The sequence below is a fragment of the Cucurbita pepo genome, chromosome LG02 (assembly GCF_002806865.2).
Source record: "Cucurbita pepo subsp. pepo cultivar mu-cu-16 chromosome LG02, ASM280686v2, whole genome shotgun sequence".
In the NCBI taxonomy this organism is placed as follows: Eukaryota; Viridiplantae; Streptophyta; class Magnoliopsida; order Cucurbitales; family Cucurbitaceae; genus Cucurbita; species Cucurbita pepo.
In genome coordinates, this window is record NC_036639.1 from 11,558,035 (window position 1) to 11,585,045 (window position 27,011).

General features: G+C 36.4%; 5 protein-coding genes and 1 non-coding gene across 7 annotated transcripts in view; 1 reads left to right on the plus strand and 5 right to left on the minus strand.

Annotated features, from left to right (window-relative positions):
* The window catches only part of LOC111788479 (ubiquitin carboxyl-terminal hydrolase 5-like), a 10,873-nt gene extending 3,940 nt beyond the window's left edge, over window positions 1-6,933 (minus strand). The window contains exons 1-8 of the mRNA XM_023668815.1: window positions 6,847-6,933; window positions 3,162-3,491; window positions 2,932-3,036; window positions 2,747-2,806; window positions 2,565-2,660; window positions 1,385-1,792; window positions 291-431; window positions 12-215 (exon numbers count right to left, since the gene is read on the minus strand). Of these exons, the coding sequence (XP_023524583.1) occupies window positions 12-215; window positions 291-431; window positions 1,385-1,792; window positions 2,565-2,660; window positions 2,747-2,806; window positions 2,932-3,036; window positions 3,162-3,491; window positions 6,847-6,933 (1,431 nt within the window). The remainder of the gene's footprint in view (window positions 1-11; window positions 216-290; window positions 432-1,384; window positions 1,793-2,564; window positions 2,661-2,746; window positions 2,807-2,931; window positions 3,037-3,161; window positions 3,492-6,846) is intronic.
* TRNAM-CAU lies at window positions 4,697-4,768 on the minus strand. Its single transcript has one exon. It is a non-coding gene; the product is annotated as a tRNA-Met (tRNA).
* Window positions 6,934-7,602: 669 nt separating the features above from the next.
* Window positions 7,603-17,973, minus strand: LOC111787810 (ubiquitin carboxyl-terminal hydrolase 5). 2 transcript variants are annotated; one of them, XR_002814038.1, is made up of 14 exons: window positions 17,874-17,973; window positions 17,547-17,804; window positions 16,231-16,375; window positions 16,046-16,105; window positions 15,864-15,959; window positions 14,846-15,253; window positions 13,752-13,892; window positions 13,506-13,676; window positions 12,890-13,147; window positions 12,220-12,368; window positions 11,331-11,870; window positions 10,180-10,453; window positions 9,737-9,955; window positions 7,603-7,807 (listed from the first exon to the last, which is right to left on the minus strand). XR_002814038.1 is itself a non-coding variant. In XM_023667867.1 (13 exons), the coding sequence occupies exons 2-13, from the start codon at window positions 17,699-17,701 to the stop codon at window positions 9,788-9,790; spliced, it is 2,565 nt and encodes an 854-aa protein (XP_023523635.1). In that variant the 5' UTR covers window positions 17,702-17,804; window positions 17,874-17,972; the 3' UTR covers window positions 9,505-9,787. The 2 variants fall into 2 exon arrangements, 1 of the variants encoding a protein (XP_023523635.1); XM_023667867.1 differs by lacking the exon at window positions 7,603-7,807 and having other exon boundaries at window positions 9,505-9,955; window positions 17,874-17,972.
* On the plus strand, window positions 17,890-20,573 carry LOC111788480 (psbP domain-containing protein 6, chloroplastic-like). Its single transcript, XM_023668816.1, has 4 exons — window positions 17,890-17,938; window positions 18,016-18,168; window positions 19,265-19,581; window positions 20,261-20,573. Exons 1-4 carry the CDS (start codon window positions 17,890-17,892, stop codon window positions 20,429-20,431), a joined length of 690 nt encoding a protein of 229 aa, XP_023524584.1. The 3' UTR covers window positions 20,432-20,573.
* A 771-nt stretch (window positions 20,574-21,344) lies between these two features.
* LOC111787546 (pentatricopeptide repeat-containing protein At2g13600-like) lies at window positions 21,345-23,444 on the minus strand. Its single transcript, XM_023667544.1, has one exon. The coding sequence runs from the start codon at window positions 23,032-23,034 to the stop codon at window positions 21,508-21,510; it is 1,527 nt and encodes a 508-aa protein (XP_023523312.1). The 5' UTR covers window positions 23,035-23,444; the 3' UTR covers window positions 21,345-21,507.
* Window positions 23,445-24,424: 980 nt separating this feature from the next.
* LOC111787775 (tetraspanin-3-like) lies at window positions 24,425-26,737 on the minus strand. The gene is made up of 2 exons (XM_023667824.1): window positions 26,207-26,737; window positions 24,425-24,889 (listed from the first exon to the last, which is right to left on the minus strand). Exons 1-2 carry the CDS (start codon window positions 26,717-26,719, stop codon window positions 24,545-24,547), a joined length of 858 nt encoding a protein of 285 aa, XP_023523592.1. The 5' UTR covers window positions 26,720-26,737; the 3' UTR covers window positions 24,425-24,544.
* Window positions 26,738-27,011: the final 274 nt, after the last annotated feature.

The window sequence follows — 27,011 nt, forward strand, 5'->3', positions numbered from 1 at the left end:
TAAAAAATAACTAGCTTGCAGTGGAAATAGGTAATTTTACACACTTGGCACACATCGACAATTATGGAGTCATTACGAGCAATGTGGTTCGCCCAATATTCATCTGCAACTTCTTCGTCAGGTCTGCCATCTGCATCTCTGGACTTAATATAGGGTTTGTGCTTTACACGATTCAGATCTTCATGTAGACCGTCAAGCAAAAATGCTAGAAGTTCCTGCAATAAGGCTTCTTGATTTCTTGATCCAATACAATAATTTGTGAAAATAGTAAGATTACGTGAGAAATAAACCTGGGAATCATGCTGATTATAACCACTAAATTGGGGTGCAAATCGAGCAAGTTTTGCTTTAAATGGACGAGGAGCAACGGATGTCCGTCCAGGAGCCCATAGCTTTCTAAGCAAGTCACCAAATGCCATAGCAAGCTCACCCTGTGTATACAACTTCAATTCAGTGGAGTAAATATAACAAAAAAAAAAGAAAAAAAAGAAAATCCACGAGAACATATGAATATCAGTAAAATGACTGCTTCTAAATTTCAAAGATATAACTTCTAAAGCAATTAGTAAAAGCATCAGAGCATGGAAACTCTTTTACCAAAAAGTACACTGAAATCATTTCCAATCATGAACTAGAATCCCTAGCACTCGTTATTACCTAAAAGTAAAACGAAAATATTATGGTACATATCACCACTTTCTAGAAAAAACAAAGACAGAAAAATTGAAAAGGAATCAACGGGGCCAACAAACAGACCACAATTAGAACAAATCTTTAATTCATCAAGTGTACAAAAATATTCAATTATATGCATTTTTAATGAATGTATCATAGCCAAGACAATGTTCTAATTTTTAGATAATAATTTGCCACCAAATCTGCCAGATCATGGCCATGTCCTTCTGTGCTTCTTGATACACGAACAATTCATGCACAACAACCCAGAACCAACAAAACATTTGCGCTCTTTTTCTTATTTTTCTAGATAGGAGATTCCACACCCTCTGATGTCCTTAGCAAAAGTGCCTCACCTTGCAGGGTGAGACATCCTGTGCTAGGTACCTCTAAACACTGCAAGAAACCATAGTTGCTTTTCCATTGCTCGTGAGGAACTTTGTAAGATAAGATAAGATTTTACTTTTTATGGGAATTCGCATAAAGTCTTATATTTATAGCATATGAACAAAGTAAGAAGGGAAGGAGTTGGAAACTCAAAGCTATGGCTCCAGGAATTTTATTTTTGAAATGTACCGAAAAAGAATCACACAACTGAATGGTGATTAGTGAATTTAAACTTCGCAAGCTTAAAACTATTGTAATCAAGAAAGATTCATTAACAAAGTAAGTCTAGGTTTCACGAATCTGAAATGCACAAAAAACTTACAACCATGCCCAAAGGATTCTGCCAGTTAATCTCCTGATGATAATCCTCACGAAAATATCGGGCAAACTCAGGTGTGTGAACAAGGCATTGAATCGCACTATTCATGAAACAGGTATTACCAAGATTTAAAAGGCCTGTTAAACCACAAGAAGATCCCCTCGTACTAACACCAGTATGCCCAGATGCATTATCCAACTCTCTGATTGACGAAGTCTGGTTCTGACTCTGCACTACTTCTGTTTTAGACATTCCTTTGTTAGACATACCTCCTGCAACGTTTAAGTTTGACTTAGAAGGCTCTAAAGAAATAGAAGTAGCTTCCTTGTCGGCTGTTCCATTGTCCTGAACGTAACTGGCACATCCATCCGATGCATTATTATTTCCATGGTTTATAATCTCCACCAGGATCTAACCAAAATAAAGAGTGAAAAGGTTTCAGAAGGTTCTGATCGAAAAACTAAATTTAACTAAACAAATTGACTTACAATAATTTACTGAGCTTAATCAATATTTTGACTAATGTATGGATGAAAATTCAGAACTAAGTAGGGACAAAGAGGGGGATCAGAAGCCAACAAAAACAATCCCCATCCCCCCCCAAAAAAATACTCCTCATTGAGAAAGGTCAAGGACGGGAATGGGAATACGGATTCCCCATGGAAAATTTGTAAGGAGCCAAGAACATTATGAAGAAGTAAAATTTACTTTAAAATAAAATTTTAATTAAATAACTTTATATTTCAGTATTATTTTAAGCTTTTAATATAAAGTAAACATGGGTCATTTAATTTGAAACAAATATACATATAAATTTCTATTATAGTGTGCATTAAAAATATCATTGNTTATATTTCAGTATTATTTTAAGCTTTTAATATAAAGTAAACACGGGTCATTTAATTTGAAACAAATATACATATAAATTTCTATTATAGTGTGCATTAAAAATATCATTGTCAGCTAATATTAATAAAACATTAATTACAAAATAATAAATTGGGAATCCTGTTCCAATCCGTGAAATGAAGACAAAAATAGATAATNAATTGGGAATCCTGTTCCAATCCGTGAAATGAAGACAAAAATAGATATAAATCACGTTTATTCCAAATTGTCTATCAAAATTTAATGAAAAGAAAATTTATTTTCCAAGAAAAGTAGTTGTGGTGGATAGACTTACATCCTGATCCATCTGAAGGTTTGCATCATCTAGAGTTTTATCCATGTCATTCATCAAAGCATGTTTTCGGTGGCCATAGTAATCCCAAATGCATACCTAGTTAAAGTAGTGAATAGTTGGATTTAAATGAAACAACCATTAAAAAACTGAACTCTGGATGTTGTAAGGTCATATGAAATTACTTGTTCCAAGTTAAGATCAAAAATTTCACAAGCTCGTCTGTGAAGCTCACCAATTGTCTCCTGCCAAATAAATATGAAATTTTAAATAAAACCAACTGATAAAAAATGAATCACAGGTCTCAATAGAACTGAAACAAGGGTAGGTACTTAGGAAAGTGGTATACCATGACAAGTTCTCATAATACCTTCTTGCTTATTCTCATTGTGGAGCGGTCACCCTTTGGCACCTCTAATAATTGAAGGCGTAAGGGATATACTTCAACGGCCAATTCAGTTTGTACCCATCTAACCTAACAACACGCTAATATTACCCAATATTCAACTACTAAGTACTAAGCTTTCAATCAGCTTTGACTAATCTTTCCTCCCCATTCCAGCCATTGTCCAAGTGTTTTCTTTTTCATGTCCAAAGAGCCTCCCAGATATTGCTATCATCAAACAAAGGGTAGCTCTGAGGAGTGGCAGAGCTGAAATTGTTGTCAAGTGAGCAGTGGTCAGGCGGTGGTGGTGTTGGTGCGGGCGTTTGAGTTAATTCCTTGCAAATTAGAGCCACCAAATTGGCTTGGTGGCACTGCATGTTGACAAGCTCAGCATGTGTCTTGGCTACCTCTGCTTGCAGTTCGTTTATCTGTTTTTGGAGATGGCAAATGGCCCCTGCACACCCGTAGACTGGATCTCTGATTCTTGCACTTGCTTCATACACCAAACTACTCACTGCATCAGCTCTTTGTGATTCGGGAAGATCCTGAAGAATTCAATTAAGTGATTGGTATCAGAAGTGTTTGGTTTGTGGTGGATTTGAATTGGAGAAACAGACTGAAGTATACGATTGGCTGTTCTGTGAGGACAAAAATCAAACACAATGGCTGCTTGGTTTGGTTTTTCCAGTTTGTATTATGTTTGATTAATTGCACCACTTGGCCATTGAGCGCAAACAAACAAATAGATTAGGATTGCGTATTTTTCAAATTTCCAGGCAAAACAAGGGCACATTATTGGAATTGGACAAGTTTTGCGTGTGAGCCCCATCCGTGTTCATTGCCCGATACAATTACCAAGTCATTCAAGGCACTGTTCTGCTTCTAAAAACACACAGTTCTACTCGATTGAGATTCGTTCAATTAATCCAAAAATGAAAACAGTTCATGTAAACAGTATTTTCCTCCTAATTCGAAGACTTTTCGTTACGGTTCCAAGATTAATTTTCTCGCATCGGCATTCACAATTTCAAAACCTAAGACAGAAAGCTGTAGATAAGAGGNCGTCCTATAGGTTCGATTAAGTGAAAAAGTTGTCCACTACCTAGAAAAATGAAAGAAAATCATAATCTTTCAAAGATTTTGTCCACTTAGCCATCATATCTCTTTCTCAAAGAGTCTTTTCCCGTGTGGACTTTAAACCAAGAACTCAAATCTCTAAACCCTAAATCAAAACGTGTAATTCAAATTTTGCTGATTATTAACAAACAAATTTGGTGGAGTTGTTCTACGAACTCCAAATTCGTTGCATTAATGCCTTCTGTAATCATTTAAGTGAAGAAAAACGAAAGAACGATGACGAACAACAAACAAAATCATGCCCTCTCGAAACTTTATGTGGAGACACGACATGTAGGAGAGAGAATTGTGCGGGATTCAACTAATATCAATATTGGGTTTGTTAAAGTAGCTTTAACAATCGAGTCGAGCATTAGAATTGATATAACGATACCTTAAAGTTGATCTAACTTCTTACGTGCAATCTTCTTTCACGTTTGACTATAAACTATTTTATTCATGTTCATCCTTGATGTTTTTTAGTTTATTATTTTATTCATGTTCATCCTTGATGTTTTTTAGTTTATTATGAATTATCGACCTGATAGAGAGAGAATTGTACGGGATTCAATTAGTATCAATATTGGATGTGTTATAAAAAATATATTTAATATTCTTGGGTCTTTAGAAATGATATCAGAGCCAAGTTTCGATCTTGGGACCTGTGGGTTATGGGCCCACCACGCTTCCGCTGCACCACTCTGATCAACACTTAAGTAAATGAGAAATACATGAATGAACCGAGATCACATTTGAATAAGAAAGATCTTGAGGTTTAGATAGTTAAGAAATATTTAAAATAATTGAAAGTTACTATCTATACTAAGAAAACACATTTTCCTTTTCGGTGGCTCAAACATAGAAACTTCATGGTTAAGTGTGTTTTGCGTCAAAGTAACTTTACAATAAAGTACACAACTTTAGATTTAATTTGTAACAGCCCAACTCCACCGCTAGCAGATGTTATCTACTTTAGATGGAGAGGTTTCCACGCTCTTATAAGAAATGTTTCGTTCCCTTCTCCCACAATATGGGATCTCACAATCCACCTCCTAGGGGCCAACGTCCTCGTTGGAACACCCCTAATGTGTAGATTTGATATCATTTGTAGCAGCCCAACAATCTACTCTCTTGGAAACCCAACATCCTCGCTAGCACAACCTCACAGTTTTAAAACGCATCTACTAGGGAGAGGTTTTCACACCCTTATTAATAATGATTCGTTCTCCTCTTCAATCAATGTGGGATCTCACAATCCATCCCCCTTGTGCCCAGGGTGGTCGTTGGGACACCTCCAATGTCTAACTCTGATACCATTGGGCTAGCCGATATTGTCTGTGTCCTCGCTGGGACATCACCCGGTGTCTGGCTCTGATGGACTATAAGATATTGTTTGCTTTAACTAGTTACGTTCGTAGTCAACCATACGATATAATAACAATTATACGTATGTCGATTTTCTAGTTTAGAGGGAACATAGTGAATGGCAGTCTTAATGGGCAACAAAGGAAGAAAACCAAGTCTAAACATATTCTCTCTCAAATCATGAAAACACCAAATTATGAACATATTTTTCTTTACACTTACAAACCCAATTCTTCCGTTACCTCAAACTTCTAGAAAAATCTTGACAATATTTTTTTCCCCTTCGTATTCATATAATATAATATAATATTATTTCAATTTGACACGAATAAATGAAATGTAACATTATTAAATTTTATCAATAAATAAGATTTTTTATTCTTATTTTCGTTCATTTTTTAATAACTTGTTTCACACTAAATTAAATAAATGTCTTAGAATTTTTTTTAGAGAAACTTAGAATTTTTTTTAGAGAAACTATCCATTGGTGTGACAACTGACTATTAGTCATCAAACTAGCTTATTATATTTTTTTAAAAAAGAAAATTTATAACTGTCAAAACCGCCATTGATGAGAAAGTTTTGTAAAAGACAATTTGATTTGATACAAAAACGAGTAAATTTTGTAATAAGAAATTTAATTTTGTGGAAGAAAATAAATTTGGGTGTATATTAATAATATCACAAACAAATCACAATATAATTCGACTTTATTATTGTAAATACACGTATGACTTTTATTTAATTTTTTTTTATTGATTTATTGGTTGAAAATATAAGTAAAGATATGCATATACTATCTTTTTTGTATTTATTTTTATTTTTATTTTTATTTTTAAGTAATTGTATTGTATCGAATAAAAATAACTAAATCCTTTATGTGGAATTTCTTCATTCAATTTACTATGTCAATAAAAAAAAGTGTCGAATAAATTTAAGAAGTTCGAATCTCGAAAGTGAAAATATCAAGGTAAGTCAAATTAGATTGGTAACTACACCATATGGTGATTCACCAAACATTACTGTCATACTTTTGATCGGTAGCTTGATAAAACTAGCTGTGTTCTTCATGTTTTTTTGAAACTAAATAGTCCACATGAGAACTACTCGTCAAAACATTATTACTTCGAATCCTCCACTTTTTGTTAGGGTTCGTCAAAAGACTGATAACAAAAACATGAAACGAAGTATATAGATATTGCTGCTTCGATTCACAAAATGAGGGTAAAATTGAGGAAGAATTATAGAACAATCAAACCAACATGAAAAAGAATCTAAACATGATCATATTAAACAAATGAGCAGTAAAATTTGTTGGGATAGAGAATGATTTATATAACATAATGATCCAAGAACTCTGTAATCTTTGCATATTGGTTGCATTCCCATGTTGCCATATGGATCCAAGTTCAAACTAACCTCTAAAGACATTCCATGTTTTTGCCTAATATTGGAATGCCCAGAGAACCTAGCCAGCCAATGCCCAAACCTCAAAGAAACTGGCATGCCAAAGAGTCATTCCTTTGATCTTAAAAACCTTGCACAATTTGTTACGAACCATCTACGTCCAGACACCAAAACTATCCAAGAATCTATTCAAATCACTTCAACATACTAACTGTGAGATCCTACATCGGTTAGGAGGAGAAAGAAACATTTCTTAAGGGTGTATAAACCTCTCCCAAACAGACGCATCTTAAAAATCTTGAGAAGAAGCTCAAAGAAGAGAATATCTGCTAATGGTGGGCTTGGGCTCTTCCTATAGTCCACCCTAGCGTCCTTGTTGGCACACTGCCCAATGTCTATTTTTAAAACTTATCTGCTAGAGAGAGGTTTTCACATCATTATAAAAAAATGTTTCGTTCTTATTCCCAACCGATGTGAGATCTCACAATCTAACCCCTCTTTAGGGCCCAGCATCCTCGCTGACACTCGTTCTCCTTTCCAATCGATGTGGGATCTCACACTAACGAGTCAAAAAAAAAAAAAAAAAAAATTTTTTTTTTTTTTTTTTTTGTTTAATGATTTATTGGTTGAAAATATAAGCAAAACTGTCAATAAGATATGCATATACTATCTTTTTTTGTATTTATTTTTATTTTTATTTTTAAGTAAATGAATTGTATAGAATAAAAATAACTAAATCCGAATAAATTTAAGAAGTCCAAATCTCGAAAGTGAAAATATCAAGGTAAGTCAAATTAGATTGGTAACTACACCGTATGGCGATTCACCAAACATTACTGTCATACTTTTGATCGGTAGTTTAAACTAGCTGTGTTCTTCATGTTTTTCTGAAACTAAATAGTCCACATGAGAACTGCTCGTCAAAACATTATTACTTCGAATCCTCCACTTTTTGTTAGGGTTTGTCAAAAGACTGAAAACAAAAACATGAAACGAAGTATATAGATATATAGATATTGCTGCTTCGATTCACAAAATGAGGGTAAAATTGAGGAAGAATTATAGAACAATCAAACCAACATGGAAAAGAACCTAAACATGATAATATTAAACGAATGAGTAGTAAAATTTGTTGGGATAGAGAATGATTTATATAACATAATGATCCAAGAACTCTGTAATCTTTGCATATTGGTTGCATTCCCATGTTGCCATATGGATCCAAGTTCAGACTAACCTCTAAAGACATTCCATGTTTTTGCCTAATATTGGAATGCCCAGAGAACCTAGCCAGCCAATGCCCAAACCTCAAAGAAACTGGCATGCCAAAGAGTCATTCCTTTGATCTTAAAAACCTTGCACAATTTGTTACGAACCATCTACGTCCAGACACCAAAACTATCCAAGAATCTATTCAAATCACTTCAACATACTAACTAACTATGAGATCCTACGTCAATTAGGAGGAGAACGAAACATTCTTTAAGGATGTAAAAACCTCCCCCTAACAAACGCATGTTAAAAATCTTGAGTGAAAGTCCAAAGAAGACAACATGTGCTAGTGGTAGGCTAGGGCTCTTTCAATAGTCCACCCCCATTCAGGGCCCAACGTCCTCGCTAACACTCATTTCTCTCTCCAATCAATGTGGAATCTCATAGTTCACCCCCTACGAGGCCTAGCATCCTTGCTGGCACACCACCGAGTGTCTACTTTTAAAATCTGTCTGCTAGAGAGAGGTTTTCACACCCTTATAAAAAATGTTTCGTTCTTCTCCCCAACCGACGTGAGATCTCACAATCCACCCCCTAGGGCCTGCGTCCTTGTTGGCATTCGTTCCCCTTTCCAATCGACGTGGGATCNAAAAAAAAAAAAAAAAAAAAAAAAAAAAAAAACTTGCTGCCTTTATATATTGCACCCACTGGAACCCAAGAGGACAGAAGATGATCTCTTAATCCTTTTATACAAGCACTTTATAGAAGCACCAGTCAAGTATTTCCTCTAAAGCACCTTAACAACATCAAGTGTTAAAACATTTTCACAACCATTTTTTATAAGGTAACTAAAAACACTAAAAAAATTTAAAAGTGTTTGAACTGGCAAAAAAATTCAATAAGCCATTTCAAAAGTCATAAACTCACCCTAAAAGAACTTCAAAATGCTTTTAAATGAAGTACTTAATCAGTAGTTATTTCAACAATGTTTCAATTCAAATCACTGTTCAAAGAATGAAAATCTGAATTTCACCAAATGTAAGGATTCTACCAAATGTAGTAACAAAAAGGAGAGATTCTATCCTTTTTTTAACAGGAAACATTGAATATAACACAGAACATCTCATTGGTATGATGGAGATTACAAAAAAAAAAAAAAACACTTCGAATTGGTCATAGGATTAGTAAAGCTATAATTACAAAAAGGGATCTCAGTCCAGCCCCTCTTTAAGACATTGAATTGATTTTTGCTTCCTTACATTAGGTAGAATTCCTAAATGAGATCCCATTTTTTATCACAAAAGAACAATAGCGATTCTACTTAATGTAAGGAAAGAAAAATCAGTTCAATGTCTCAAGATGCAAAGATTTATGGCTCTATAGGGATAAAGATGCAAAGGAAACACATGCACGCGTTAGTATAAAAGCTTCCTAAGCACTACAGAATTGGATTTCAAATGAAAATTCTTAAAGATTTATGGTTCTATAGTTCCATTTCTTTCTTCTTTTTTTATATGAAAAGATGGGGACAAATATCCCATGTGGGTTGCATTACTTCACACAACAGGTTCATATGCTAAACAGCCACTTATAGTGGACAGTTCTCTAGCTTTCACTCGCTTCTGGAAGTATTTGAAAGCAGAACAAGCGTTGCGAGTATATATGAAATAAAGTTTCGATGCACTCATACCTGAAATCCCATATTTTTTTAAGAAAAAATAAGCAGAGTGATCGGTGGCATCTATTTCTTAGTTGAGGCACATGTTTGGACTCCATTACTAACGGATACATCTTCTGTCTTCACCCGCCGATAGAAAAGGACATAAGCAGCGGCTGACTTCACTTCTTCTTCATTTATAAGTGATATGTGACTATCATCAAAATTGTACCACCTGTTTTCTTCGATAAGCTAGCAAACAAAAAAGAGCAAAATAAGGATTGAATTTGTAAGAAGCCAGGAAGATGTATTTCAGTAATTGGGGTAAAAAAACACTAAGAATTCTCCCCAAAGTTCAAGTACAATCCTTCAGGGAGATATCATTACCAAAATAATATGTAAAATTAAGCACCAATGACAAAGAAGGACGCAACGATGAAGAGACTATGTTAGGAAAACTTGCTTAGTTCACTCACCTTTATATGTGCAGTGTAGTGACCACTACCCATGCTACCATAATGGTTGGTTAAAGCGTAGAGTTCATACAGTTGACGTTGGGAGGAGTTTTTATTAGCTACATAATTCGTCAACTCGAAGTCATGAATCGGAAAGTTAACAAATGTTTCTAGTTTATGTTTCATCGATCTGCTGTATGAGAATCTTTTAAGATGGATGACCAACACTTCTGGAAGCCGCCACAGGTCAAGCTTTTTACTGGCTTGCCGTCGCTCTTTGCATTCAGGGCAGAACCTTCATTAATACAATAATAAACCACATAAGATACTACTTAATCACATGACAATTCATGTAGTATGGTACTGTACTATCTCCACAGTCCATCATAATACAGCAACAGACTAGAATGTGTGGACAGGGTTCAATATGCATCCAGCTAAAATGGCTACAANAGTATGGTACTGTACTATCTCCACAGTCCATCATAATACAGCAACAGACTAGAATATGTGGACAGGGTTCAATATGCATCCAGCTAAAATGGCTACAATTTTAACCATTGAAAAGAGTTACATAGTACTAGTACTACTATATAAAAGGTTTCAAAATAAAATAAAATAAAATGCCAATACTTGGTAACATCATAATTTGTTTTTAATGTATTCTTTTTATGAGAAAATAATTTATTGCACCAAAAAGAACAATAAGGGAGGCCCAGTCAAATTTTTGAATTTGAGGACGGGAGATAACACAGAAGCTTCAGTATTTACCAAAAAAATATATATTTACAAGACTCTTTAGTATTGAAAAGTCAAAAAGCTAAATTAATTTATTAATCATTGAAGTGACTTGTAGCAAGTTTTATCTAATTTGTTTTTTTGAAGCGCCAAAACAGCAAAACTAAACAATGTCAATGACATCGTGAAGAGAAGTTATTGTCAATTCCATTCAAATACATGAGCCGCAGCAGAATATCATCCCAAAAGTTTAAATAGCAGATCATATATCTTTCTTAACCTGAGTAGTCATTATAGTATAATGGAGGCAAGTAGAAATGAAACATCTCATTATATGCTCAATAGTATTAGTAAAATACTGTACACACGCTATTTCAGTCATGAGTATACCAAAAGACAGCAGGAAGTAGAGAAGAGAGGATAGAGAAGCTAACCACATATCTTCTGGAACAAGTGGTTCTTCACGTAGAAAAGATTCCAAACAAGAATATAAGGACAGCGGCTCAGTTCGAGCTTTTTTCAACACAGGCCCAGATTTGAAAACTTCGGGCAAGTTTTCTAGGTGACAAGTATCGAACTTCTTTAGAAGCTTTTGAGACCAATCAAGATACACTGTGACTGATGATGATGAGGGTAGTTGTACAGCTTCTTCTCCACTTGATAGGTCAATGCAAACATTGTCTTCATTCAACAACTGAAGAGGTAATTCTAAAGGTTCCATTACTTTAGATTTTGGATCGTTACTGTTCATTGAACTTGTACATGTTTCAGCGGAATCTTCCCCTGCATGCGACATGCTAGAATCAGTTACATCAGTATCCATCAAAGTCCCTATCTTCGCCATTGGAGAGAGCACTCTTTTAACTATTCTCTCAAGGTAGACCTTCCTCACTGGACCATCAGATGAGACTACTGAGACTAAAGGAGTTCCAAAAGCTCTCCATCCTGAGATTTTGTGGGCATCACTAGTTACCCTGGTACAAAAGACATATATTGGAGGTTAACATTTAAAATTATTCCCTACTTTAAGAAGGTTCAACTATATTTTCTCGCAGGCAATCTGTAGTAGTAATTCATGAACTACATTAACATTGCAATTCCTAATTGATCAATACCACCGCCAACCAAATCCCGGAAGAAAGATACTTTGACATTAATAAATGAAAAAAATAAGCAAGGTAATTTTTCAAAAAGCATCTGCCCAAAGCCTATAGAGAAGAGGTTTTCAGGTCAGAATGAAGTCTACAACCTGATAGGAAAATAATATATGATCAAAATAAACACTATTAATGCGAGCATGGATACATAATCAAATTCACATACTGTTCCTGGCTCCGATGTACTAATTGAATATATTTTGTATTCTTGGTCAACTTTGGAATCTTGTAGGCAACAATATGGCTGTCATCTTTTATTGTGGACAATGATATCAAGGGATCTTCCAGAAACCTGTGAATTAAATGGTCTCGCACCTACATAGGAAACATTTTGCATTAAAAAATAAGGTTTATACATTATAGCACACATACAGACATTCAACTGATAAGTATCCCAGCTTGGTATATATGTGTTTCCTATATTTAGAACTGGGAACTAAAGATGATAGAAAACAATTTTTAGTCACTGTCATTCCCTCCAAGCACACATCAAAGAATACCATTAAGGACAACTAAGGAACCGAAGCAGCTAAGGCACAAATGTCAAACATGTAAGGGTTGAATGACCGAGAAAACAGAATTAAAACAACCCCATACTATAGAACACTGCACAAAACTTAAATAAAAGGCGTACATATGCTCCCATGTTCAATAAATAAATAAATAAAATTATGAAGAACAAATATCAGAAGTAATTGAAGCGCGAGGAAATCAATTATTGAAGCCTAATTTCACATAACCTTTGGTGTCCACATGCTTATGAAAGAAATAGAGCAAATTCTATATTTATATGCGCACATGTTAAACATTTATGCATAAAACTAAATGCTGCAAACCTCCGCCAAAAGAAGCTTTTCATTTTGCTTCAATGAACAAGTGCCGTTAAGTGCCTGTATTAGATCCCTACACCGGCCCTGCTTTGGTACAGTAACAGTTAAAGTTGATGGCAGCTTACTTCCATCACAAGTAAAAACAGTCACTGTCATAGTGCAGGTCGTGGTAGACTGGAGTGGTAACGAAAGATACATGAATGGGTCAAAGGTGACAGAAACTTTATTGCACACAGGACAGACTAAAGTTGATTTGTATTGGCCCTGTAAAATGAGGGATGATCAGATTAATAAACTTTCAAGTGGTCTGAAATAGAAGTACAAGAAGCAGAAAGCATGCAGGAGAATGAGATAAACAAAAAAACAAAAAAAACAAAAAAAAACAAAAAAAAAAGATCATGTTCAAGTAAAATCATTAACTAGAGAAGCTCCAAAAATCTCATTTCATGTGATTGAGAGGAAACTTCCAAATTTCACCACTTTTTGTTTCTCAATGAATACTGTTCTCCAATTGGAGGATACTGAATAGCTCTTGAACATTATTTGTAACTAACACATTGTAACTCAAAAAAAATTTATAAAAAATAACTAGCTTGCAGTGGAAATAGGTAATTTTACACACTTGGCACACATCGACAATTATGGAGTCATTACGAGCAATGTGGTTCGCCCAATATTCATCTGCAACTTCTTCGTCAGGTCTGCCATCTGCATCTCTGGACTTAATATAGGGTTTGTGCTTTACACGATTCAGATCTTCATGTAGACCGTCAAGCAAAAATGCTAGAAGTTCCTGCAATAAGGCTTCTTGATTTCTTGATCCAATACAATAATTTGTGAAAATAGTAAGATTACGTGAGAAATAAACCTGGGAATCATGCTGATTATAACCACTAAATTGGGGTGCAAATCGAGCAAGTTTTGCTTTAAATGGACGAGGAGCAACGGATGTCCGTCCAGGAGCCCATAGCTTTCTAAGCAAGTCACCAAATGCCATAGCAAGCTCACCCTGTGTATACAACTTCAATTCAGTGGAGTAAATATAACAAAAAAAAAAGAAAAAAAAAAAAATCCACGAGAACATATGAATATCAGTAAAATGACTGCTTCTAAATTTCAAAGATATAACTTCTAAAGCAATTAGTAAAAGCATCAGAGCATGGAAACTCTTTTACCAAAAAGTACACTGAAATCATTTCCAATCATGAACTAGAATCCCTAGCACTCGTTATTACCTAAAAGTAAAACGAAAATATTATGGTACATATCACCACTTTCTAGAAAAAACAAAGACAGAAAAATTGAAAAGGAATCAACGGGGCCAACAAACAGACCACAATTAGAACAAATCTTTAATTCATCAAGTGTACAAAAATATTCAATTATATGCATTTTTAATGAATGTATCATAGCCAAGACAATGTTCTAATTTTTAGATAATAATTTGCCACCAAATCTGCCAGATCATGGCCATGTCCTTCTGTGCTTCTTGATACACGAACAATTCATGCACAACAACCCAGAACCAACAAAACATTTGCGCTCTTTTTCTTATTTTTCTAGATAGGAGATTCCACACCCTCTGATGTCCTTAGCAAAAGTGCCTCACCTTGCAGGGTGAGACATCCTGTGCTAGGTACCTCTAAACACTGCAAGAAACCATAGTTGCTTTTCCATTGCTCGTGAGGAACTTTGTAAGATAAGATAAGATTTTACTTTTTATGGGAATTCGCATAAAGTCTTATATTTATAGCATATGAACAAAGTAAGAAGGGAAGGAGTTGGAAACTCAAAGCTATGGCTCCAGGAATTTTATTTTTGAAATGTACCGAAAAAGAATCACACAACTGAATGGTGATTAGTGAATTTAAACTTCGCAAGCTTAAAACTATTGTAATCAAGAAAGATTCATTAACAAAGTAAGTCTAGGTTTCACGAATCTGAAATGCACAAAAAACTTACAACCATGCCCAAAGGATTCTGCCAGTTAATCTCCTGATGATAATCCTCACGAAAATATCGGGCAAACTCAGGTGTGTGAACAAGGCATTGAATCGCACTATTCATGAAACAGGTATTACCAAGATTTAAAAGGCCTGTTAAACCACAAGAAGATCCCCTCGTACTAACACCAGTATGCCCAGATGCATTATCCAACTCTCTGATTGACGAAGTCTGGTTCTGACTCTGCACTACTTCTGTTTTAGACATTCCTTTGTTAGACATACCTCCTGCAACGTTTAAGTTTGACTTAGAAGGCTCTAAAGAAATAGAAGTAGCTTCCTTGTCGGCTGTTCCATTGTCCTGAACGTAACTGGCACATCCATCCGATGCATTATTATTTCCATGGTTTATAATCTCCACCAGGATCTAACCAAAATAAAGAGTGAAAAGGTTTCAGAAGGTTCTGATCGAAAAACTAAATTTAACTAAACAAATTGACTTACAATAATTTACTGAGCTTAATCAATATTTTGACTAATGTATGGATGAAAATTCAGAACTAAGTAGGGACAAAGAGGGGGATCAGAAGCCAACAAAAACAATCCCCATCCCCCCCCAAAAAAATACTCCTCATTGAGAAAGGTCAAGGACGGGAATGGGAATACGGATTCCCCATGGAAAATTTGTAAGGAGCCAAGAACATTATGAAGAAGTAAAATTTACTTTAAAATAAAATTTTAATTAAATAACTTTATATTTCAGTATTATTTTAAGCTTTTAATATAAAGTAAACATGGGTCATTTAATTTGAAACAAATATACATATAAATTTCTATTATAGTGTGCATTAAAAATATCATTGTCAGCTAATATTAATAAAACATTAATTACAAAATAATAAATTGGGAATCCTGTTCCAATCCGTGAAATGAAGACAAAAATAGATATAAATCACGTTTATTCCAAATTGTCTATCAAAATTTAATGAAAAGAAAATTTATTTTCCAAGAAAAGTAGTTGTGGTGGATAGACTTACATCCTGATCCATCTGAAGGTTTGCATCATCTAGAGTTTTATCCATGTCATTCATCAAAGCATGTTTTCGGTGGCCATAGTAATCCCAAATGCATACCTAGTTAAAGTAGTGAATAGTTGGATTTAAATGAAACAACCATTAAAAAACTGAACTCTGGATGTTGTAAGGTCATATGAAATTACTTGTTCCAAGTTAAGATCAAAAATTTCACAAGCTCGTCTGTGAAGCTCACCAATTGTCTCCTGCCAAATAAATATGAAATTTTAAATAAAACCAACTGATAAAAAATGAATCACAGGTCTCAATAGAACTGAAACAAGGGTAGGTACTTAGGAAAGTGGTATACCATGACAAGTTCTCATAATACCTTCTTGCTTATTCTCATTGTGGAGCGGTCACCCTTTGGCACCTCTAATAATTGAAGGCGTAAGGGATATACTTCAACGGCCAATTCAGTTTGTGAAAGACCTGCACTAATGACCTTCCGTGCCAATGTTGGACCACCGCCGTACCTAAAGGCAACCAAAAGCTTTGACTAACTTATAAAATGATTCATGTGGATTTCCAACCATAAAAAAAGACAAGATTAAAGAATCTCAACAGTTAGTTATTTTCTTAACAAATTATACATCAAAGTCTCCCCAAAACTTTTTTTCCTTTGATTGCCTCCCAAGAGAATACTAAGGTAAGAAAAAGGCACGGTCTCGGAAAATAGACTGTCAATTTATTCCTTCCAGAACAAACCTCTCCACAATATCTATGGAGTACGCTTTTTCTGAAGAAACTCACTGTTTCCTCTTCTACCTTTAAATCTTCCACCAACCTTCAACATTCTCAGCCAACAGTGCAATGACAACAATTATCCTTGCTGCCAACATTCTATAAAAAGATATTTTCATTTTATACCCTCTTTTAACCAAGAAATTTTACTCATTTTCTAAATAATTTTTTCTCTATAACAAACCTCCAGGAACTTCTGTTTCAGCAACCCCTTTTTCTCCCTTTCCACCATCGATAAAACTCTCTCCTCTTCCTCTAAGTTGAGTAATTCTACTTTTTCCCGTGTGTCTTCTTCTTTGCCTTATCCCGCTATTTTTTAACTCCCAAGTCTTCAAGATATCTTTCAACTATTTTATGAGTCTGGAACCTGGCCACCTATGCACAGAACACTTGCCCATCAAAATTTGAAGTTCTCAGCAAAATCCAGCTATGATGTTCAATCATTTACAACCGAAAAAGGAGCTTAAGAGTTTTCTCAAATGAGTGCTATGGGTTAACTTATCAATGGCCATCCTTTGGCTGACTTAGAAAGAGAGGAACTCAAGAGTTTTCTCCTATAAGAATACTTGTCTAGATTATTTTTGGGATCTTGTACAGTTTACAGCCTCGAATTAGAGTCCAGTCCCAGTCCCCAACTTTATAGTAATTACTCCATCCATGCTGAGGGCTTCAGCAAAGCTAAAGAAATAAAAACAAAACAAAACAAAGGAAATCGATGTTTCTATGACCGAAAACCTTTTCTGAACTGATCAACCACAAGCGATATTCTATGTTGTAGCTGAAAGACCAGGTTTAAGAGCTTAGTTTGTTAGAATGGACACATTGCTTTGACTAGGAGTTATTCATTTACTATTATAAAAATCTACTTTTCAATGGCCAAAATCCTTTTTCCTAATGACTCACCACAAGTATAGTTGGTTCCACACTTCTTGCGGAAGCAGAACATAATCACGACCTTCCAAAAGAGTATCGTGAATTTCAATGCCCATACCAGAGTCCTCTGATGCAGCATCGTAAATTAGGTCAGAGTTATCAATAATAGCGGGTCTTTTTAACATGCTTGAACCAAATGAATCGTAAATTTCTGCTAAGGAGGATCCATCATTTGCACCACCAACCGGTTGGTCTTGGTTGACATATTCAATCCAGTGTTGCCACCATCTGTCACCATAATATACAATCATCAGAATATGTCTATCAGCTACCTGTTTGAGAGGTAGAATCTTATACCTGAATGTTCATGAATATGCCGACTCTTAGGACATTGCACACAAGCATGTTTATCAAAAACCATAGTAAGAGTTTCTTGAACCAAAACAAAACATTTCACTTTCATTTTATTGCTCCAGCTTACTCCCACCATATCACTAAGACCAAAACTGTTACNCTCTTTTCGAATCGGTTCATCCACTTCCTTCTCAGTCGAAAGAGATCGAAGTTGGTTCGTACCTCCCTCCTTCACAGTCGGACCCTTCTTTTGTGTTCTTCAAAGCTTCCCCTAGGGACACCCCGGCTCTTCGTGCAGGTATTGTTACTTATTTCTCTATTTCTTTTGTTCTTTCTGGTAGATTGTTTATCGTCCCATTAGAATTACATAACCATACAAAAGGATTGTTGGGAGGGAGTCCTATCGGCTAATAAAGAGATGATCATAGATTTATGAGCAAGGAATACATCTCTCTTGAAATTGAAATTGATACTTTTTCGAGAAACAAAAAACAAAATCATTAGAGCTTATGTTTAAAGTGGACAATATCGTACTATTATAGAGAGTCGCAATTCCTAACATGGTATTAGAGTCATACCTTTAACTTAGCCATCTCAGTAGAATCCTCAAACGTCGAATAAAGAAGTTGTGAGCCTCGAAAATATAGTAAAAAAGTGACTGAAGTGTCGAGCAAAGGGTGTTCTTTGTTCGAAGGCTCTGGAGAAAGGAGTCAAACTTCAATTAAAGGGATATTGTTCAAGAGCTCCATAGGCCTCAAGAGAGGCTCTATGGTTGTTCGAGGGGAGGATTGTTGGGAGAGAGTCCCACATCGGCTAACCAAAAGCAAAGCCATGAGAGCTTATGCTCAAAGTGGATAATATCATACCATTATAGAAAGTCGTAATTTCTAACAACAGGTTGTTAGGGAATCGAAAGAAGGCATACATTATTAGTTTCAGTACTTTTTTGCATCTTCTGGAGATCAGGCTGGCTGTGAACTAAAGATGCCAATTATCTGTTGTTGTGCCACCCAATCTTCAGTTTTATTGTTTAGGAAACTTGCCACTTTTTTATCTCCCGTTCACAGAGCTGCTAGCAATGATGTCTTGAATTCAATTGTACATTCATCGGTATATCATAATTAGAAGACATGCTCATGCAATCAAAATTGGGCACGAGGATACCTAGTTTGTCAAAATATAGCTTAGTTGATTAAGATATATAACTCGATCAAAGATTTGGAAGTTCAAATTCTCTCCGCCCAACTCCCACATTTTGTTGAACTCAAGAGGGAAAAAAAAAACACATATGCTATCTAGGACGGATGGACAAAGTACTTGTCTTTCTTGTCACACTCTACTGAGTTGTGAAATGATTTATAGGCTAATGGTACTTGAGATTTAGTTATTTGCAGGAAATGTGCAGCCATACCAGTTCATTCTGCCCCCAACTTGGAAACAAACTCGTGTAGCAAACATTTTATCTGGTAATTACTGTCAACCCAAGTGTGCAGAACCTTGGGTAGAGGTGAAATTTGAAGATGACAAGCAAGGGAAAATCCAGGTAGTGGCTTCCCCTTTGATACGTTTGACTAATAAGCCTAATGCTACAATTGAAGACATAGGTAGCCCTGAGAAGGTAATTGCTTCTCTTGGCCCTTTTGTCACTGGAAATACATACGACCCCGAAGAGCTCCTCGAATCATCAGTCGAGAAACTTGGTGATCAGACGGTATAATCCTCGTGTCTTGTACATTATTTTTCTTTTCCCTCAAAGTACAATATTGCTATGTCTTTGCCTAGCCTCCATTCTACTCTTTAATCAAAATAATGTCTTAAAGTCTAGCTCAAATTGATGTTTTTTTCTTTTAACATGGCTTTTCATAACCATATGGGTGATGGAGTTAATTTATATCATCCATAAAGTACTGGTGAGATTCTACATCAAATGGTGAGTGGAACAAAGCATTCCTTATAAGGGTGTGAAACCTCTCTCTAGCAGACACGTTTTAAAACCGTGAGACTGACAACAATAATATTTTGTTCTAAAACCTCTCTCTATAGCAAAGCAGATAATATTTGCTAGCAGCGAGCTTGGGCTGTTACAAATGATGTCAGAGCCAGACACTAGATGGTATGCTAGCGAGGATGCTGGACCCCTAAAGGGGGATGGATTGTGAGATTCCACATCGGTTAGAAAGGAGAAGAAAACATTTCTTATAAGAGTGCAAAGTTGATTTGTACTATCTAGCTAGGGTTCCACTTAGACGATAGCAGCTCTGAAGCTTGCATGTGCCTTGCATCCCCCTAACTTGTAACATTACATAGGGAAGATAGTTCATTTACTCTTAGCAGCAGGACACTGTGATGGTGAATACTTATTATAACCTTCTTTTATCTCGTTGATGCAGTATTACAAATACACACTCGAGACTCCTTATGCTCTGACGGGTACACACAATCTAGCTAAGGCAACGGCGAAAGGAAGCACGGTTGTGTTATTTGTGGCCAGCGCCAATGATAAACAGTGGCAGGCATCTGAGAAAGTTTTGAGAACCATGCTTGATTCTTTTCAGCTGTAATCCCTTAACTCAAAATGCAAATGAGATTATATTCGATAATATATGCTTCTATCTTCACATATAATGAAGAATGTTCTTTGAGTTCTTCAATGTTCTTGTTGTCCGAGCATTCTTTAACATTATTTAATGGGTGTTCTTTTTATTGGACTGGTATGTTCTGAATCTGGTATGTTCTGAATCTTGGCTGGTATTATCTGATGTTGATAATGATGTTTTTATTGAATCATTGCTGAGATCATTGAATCGAGATTTTATGCATTTTACAAAATTGAATTTGGAGTTTTCGGGTGAAAGAGTTTGCTTTTGTATATGTTTAACTTGAAGCTTTGAATCTATAACCGCTCAAGTCCACTACTATATTGTCTTCTTCGAGTTTTTCCTTTCGGGCTTCATCTTTTTTAAAACGCGTCTACTAGGGAGAGGTTTCTACGCCCTTATAAAGAATGTTTCGTTCTCCTCCCCGATCTCACAATTCACTCGGGCTCAGCGTCCTCGCTAGCACTTGTTCCCTTATCCAATTGATGTGGGACCCCCTAATCCACCCCCTTTGGGGCCAGCGTCCTTCCTGTCATACCACCTCGTGTCTACCCCTTTTGGGGTTCAACCTCCTCAACCTCCTTGCTGGCACATCACCCCGTGTCTGGCTCTGATACCATTTATAACGACTCAAGCCCACCACTAACAGATATTGTCCTCTTTGGACTTTCCCTTTCAGACTTTCCCTCGAGGTTTTTAAAATGCATCTGCTAAGAAGAGGTTTTCACATCTTTATAAAAAAAAAATGTTTCGTTCTCTTCTCCAACCGATGTGGGATCTCACATCATTCTTTCACGCTCTTGTCAAGGATTAAGAAATTCTTCATTACTGAACATGTTCCCAAGATACTATTCCCTCAATAAAATCGAAGAACAAGTTCAACTGAAAATGGATTGAGTCATTCATTTATCATATACATCTTACTAAAATAATTCCACTACTAAACAAATACGATGGTTCATCTCTCATCTTAAAACAAGATTTTCATTTCCAACTAGTCTATCAGAACTTCAAACAAGAACTCCATTCCATCATCGGCATTAAAACTCAACAAATTCAAGTGCTTTTGATGCATGTTCAGGTCCTCTCATATCCAAGTCCAGTTGGTTAAGTTTTGAATAAATCTCACATGATTTAGGATGAGTAGCATCACCAACTGAGAAGACATGCGCTTTCTTATCTATCTCAATCCAGCTCCACCCTGCACTTTTCCTTACCCTTTTTTGTTGCATTTGTTTTCTAATATCAGCCAACTGTGTCCATAAACCTGCTCTAGCATAGATATGAGCAAGAGTTACATAGGGTGCAGCATTACTTGGATCCATCTCGATGAGTCGATAAGCTACCTCCCTCCCGAGCTCGACCACTACATGAACTTTGCAAGCACCTAAAAGGGAACACCACATTACGTAATTAGACTCATAAGGCATTTTCTCCATCAATTCCTTAGCTTTTCCTACATGCCCATTTCTGGCATAGAGATCAATCAAACAAGCATAATGATCAATTTGAGGATCTAATCTGTATTCACTGCCCATTTTATTGAAATATTCCACTGCCTCATTTAGTAATCCTGCATGGTTACAGGCAGTTAAAACTGCAGTAAAACAGACATGATCAGGCAAGAAACCTTCTTCAGTCAACAAACTCTCAAAGAGCTTTAAGGCATCTGAGCCTCTACCACATTGAGCAAACGCCATTATCATCGAAGTCGACAGCACACTGTTCTTCTCAACCGTCTGATTGAATATGATAAATGCATCATCAACACTGCCACATTTCGAGTACATATCTAACAAAGAACAGACCACAAACACATTATTCTCTGATCCCATTTTTGTAACTAGAGAATGCACTTGCCTTCCTTGTTCAAGTACTGTTAGACTCCCACAAGCATTTAAAACACTAGTTAATGTATGATCAGTTGGGCTCAAATTACTAGCTCTCATCTCTACAAACAGTTTTAATGCCTCTTCCCCATACAAGTTTTGAGAAAACCCTGATATCATAGAATTAAATATGACATTGTCCTTCACATTTGCCTCATAAAAGAGCAGGGCAGCTTCTTCTATTCTTCCTAGTTTTGAGTAACAATCAATAGCGGAGCTAATTACAAAACTGCTAAAAAGAATAAAACCAAGTTTGATAACATGAGCATGAAACAAAGTTGTAAGATGATTCGGAAGTTCATCCTTCAGACTTGGGCATGAACTAATAACAGTGGCATAAGTAAAACAGTTGGGTCTATCCTGAGTTACCAACATATTCTTAAACATCAAGATGGCTTCCCTCCCAGCCCCATTTTGGGATAGCCCAGATATTATAGAGGTCCAAGAAACTTGGTCATGAGTCTTCATATGAACGAAGATCCTTTTTGCATCCACAATGGCATTACACTTGGAGTATAAATTAACCAATGCACTGTTCAAATATAAGTTATCTTCAAATCCTATTTTGACAATCTGCGCATGAATTTGCAGACCCAAAAACAAATTAATTGTTTTAGCACAAGAATTAAGAGCAGAGCAGAGAGAATACTTGGTCAATTTCGCTCCCAAGCTGCACATTCTGCAAAGTAACCCAGTGCTTCAGAGGCATTAACACGGTTGCCAAATTTCCTTTCCTTTTCGCTGAGATTCTTGTGCGGACGAAAGTTGATAGTATCATAGCAAGATGCTCGTAACATTTGAAATCCAATGGTTGCCTGGAATTCCCTGGATTTCAGCTCGCCGGAAATTATAAACAGACCAAAGAAAGAGAAATTGCCGATCGCGGCCGAAACAGAGTCGAACCATAGCAAAAAGTTAATGGAAAACTCAACATCAGTTGATCATTCGTACTCGGAGAAATGCTTCCCGACTGGAATTTTCCTCCGCCGAAGAACGGTGCAGTCGGAGGCTTCGAGTAATTAGGTCTCTCGATATCACTTTGTACTGATTCTTCTCCACTGTGACGGCGATGAGGGTTTATTTTCTTCATTTTTTCTTTAAAAAAAATAATAAATAGTGTTTTAAATATAATTTGGTTTTTCAATTTATCTCTAATTTAATCAAATTATTTTTATAAAAGTAATTAAAGAAATACTACGGAAAATATTGTATTTTCTAAAAATACTCCTTGACCATTTTTATTGTATATGATAATAATTAATTTAGATAGTGACCCTTTAATTCCTCATTATTCATAATAATAATAATTATTATTATATTTTTATTTATAACGTCGGTACGCTGAAGATCGGTCATGTAGATTCAAAGCAACTACAAGAACGAAGAACAAATATATTCACGTTTCAATTGTAATAGTTCGAGCCCACCGCTAACAGATATTGTCATCGTCATCATATGTGAGAAAGAAGTTTCCACACCCTTGGAATGAGTATTTCGTTTATAATCCACAATCCACCCCTTTGGAGGCCCAGCGTCCTCGCTAGGACACCAAGCGGTGTTTGACTCTAGTACTATTTGTAACAGTTAATGATTTTTTTCATCGTCATGAAAAAATGTCGATGTTTTTCGAGTTATGCAACGACCCAGATCCACCGCTAGCAGATATTTTCCTCTTTGGACTTTCCCTCTCGGGCTTCCCCTCAAGGCTTTAAAATGCGTCTACTATGGGAAGGTTTCCACACCCTTACAGAGGGTGTCTTGTTCTCCTCCCTAACCAATGTGGGACATCACAATCCACCCCCCTTCGAGGCCCAGCGTCCTTGCTGGCACTCTTTCCTTCCTCCAATCGATGTGGGACCACTCCCAAATCCACCTCCCTTTAGGGCCCAATGTCCTTACTGGCACACCGCCTCGTGTCTACCCCTTTCGGGGAACAGCTAGGGCCCAGCGTCCTTACTGGCATACCGCCTCGTGTCTACCCCCTTCGGGGAACAACGAGAAGGCTAGCATATCATCCGGTGTCTGGCTATGATACCATTTGTAACGACCCAGATCCACCGCTAGCATATATTGAAAAATCATAAATTGTTGTGATATTCTAATGCTATCATTTTTCTAAATTAGTACCCATGTCAAATTAAAAGAAAATACAAACACAAGCGTTTTATTGTGTCTTACAAATCCTTCCTCAAACGTTAAACCAACCCGGTTTTGATTTGGTCATGCGAGCAGTACTGGCAGGTTCATTATTGTCAATGCGACGATTATTTCGAAAAGTTGCATAGCCAATAACATAAGAGATGACGAGAACAATCAAAACGATGATGTTGACGACCGAGACCTTTCTCCAGCTCTTCTTGAGATTGGCTAGAACCCCAGCCTTGCAAGAGTCACAAGCATAGCAAAGTTGGTCTTGGTCATTGCTCCACCTTCCACAGTCAGGCTCGCCGCCCACCACCCCTCCTCCCACATCCCACGCCGTCTCGTTCACATATACATATCCGCAAACTGTGGGTGGCTTGCAGCAACCAGACTTCACACATATAGCAACCAAGTTAATGTATGATATCATGTTTCAAGAAATCAAACCATCATATAAACTATTTCGATCGTTGTATATGTTCATGGGTCTATTCGTTGTGTCGTTAGCTATGGTTCTATTTGTGTCGCCATAGATGTCTTTCAAACACCTCGTGTCAGTACTTAACGATCCATGACTCGAGCCAATGTTAGTCGTATTTGTAATTGTTGGAAGAACTCCATGTTGCATTGGCTATCAACTTTTCTTTTGTTCTATCGTTTCAAGTATATCATTGTAGCTTACCGAGGAAGGTACTCTATTTTTATAATCTAAAAGATTACAAGATAGGGGTCAATAAACTATGTTCAATAATCACGTTCGTGCCTATCATCATCTACTAATACAGACTAAAAGTATATCATTCAAAATACAAGTGTCTCAAGAACACAATGATTAGGATCTAACAATCTCGTTCGATACCACAATTCTAGAATTTGGTCCCACGTTTCTTTTTCTACAATGGATAAGATTCTAATTTCATTTGTTCTAAAAATATCGTTTTCTAGCTACAATCGACCGACCATATGAATATGCATGCACGAAACAAAGGAAAAAGAAAAGAAAAAATAAAATAAAATAAGAATATTCATACGAAAAAAAAGGCACTTTTTTGCAATACAAAAAAAAAAAAGGAATATAATAAAGTTTTATGATACTTTTATATTATTCTCTTTACACGCTCTCCCAATCCCTTCAAATGGTTTAAAATATTCTACATTATCTATTATTTTGTGCGAATACGTTGGTCGATACATTTTTTTAGACCTAATCTAATTATTTAAATTGTCAATTTTTTCAACCCGAACAAACTTTGTTAAATAATGAACCCAATTCAAACATAATTTTCCTGGGTTGAGTTAGTTCGAGTCATTTATTCAAATTTTTATAAATAAAAAAAATATTAATTCATAAAACATTTATTTATTTATTTTCAAACCTACCCTTCAATTTAAATATAAATTTTGAAAAATTAATTAAAAATTATTTTGAAGAGCGATGGAAAATAAATAATAATAATTATTAATAAATTTGGGTAACCAATCTAACCCATCACTAATAAAAGAAGGTGGGCCCGGGGGATCTTAGTGGGCCGGGACTTTCGGCCCATCACTAATAATAACACTCCACATGCAACAAAACTATCCTTAAATTACGTACATTAAACAAAATTATTAAATATAATCAGTTTGATTATCTAAAATATTAATTAATAAATAAATAAATTATATTCTAAAATATTTATTAAAAGAAAAATCCACGTGTACGTACCTCGACCGGAGTGAGATGTCTATGGTAAAACATATCAACGGTCTCCGGCACACCGTTGACGGTTCTGACAATTTTCCGGCATGAACCGGAGTCTCTAACACAGGAGCTAATCTTAGCCCAGTAGGAGTCATCGGCGACCCGGTCCCTGAGCCACCCAGAATAGTCCTGGAGATAGTAATCGAAGTAGGCGCGGTTGGGGAGGGGGCGGCCGGAGCCCCGCTCGGTGACGGCGTAGGCGAAGATGATGAAGCCGACGAGGGCGCCGATGACGAAGAACATGACGAAGAGGTAGAACCACATTAGGAAGGTGTTGCGGTAGCAGGCGCCGCCGAAGCCGGCGAGGGAGACGATCATGACGGTGACGCCGATGCCGATTAGAGGCCACTGGAGGAACTTGAGGCAGTCGGTGGTGTTGGCGCGGCTGCTGAGCCAGATGCCGCCGCCGATGATGGGGAGGGAGAGGAGGAAGGTTAGGAAGTTGAGAAGGCCGATCAAGTGGTTGCTGGCTCTCATGGTGGACGAGAAAATGAATATGGGTCTCTGCTATTGGTTCGTTCTTTCTTATAGAACCACCCGTATTCATAGTCGGGGGCCCAATGTTTAAGCTGTATTTGGGCTTTTTTTTATGGCCCATACTTGAGTTAATGGGCCATTCACTTCCTCAAGCTTCATGGGCTTTCTTTGCATCTCGTTCTTACCGTTTGGCCCATAATCCAACTGTCAGTTCCAGTCCACGTTGGCTAATGTTTAAGCTGGGTTGGGTTGACGGATTTTTTTTCATTAATATTTAAATCACTCGGATCTC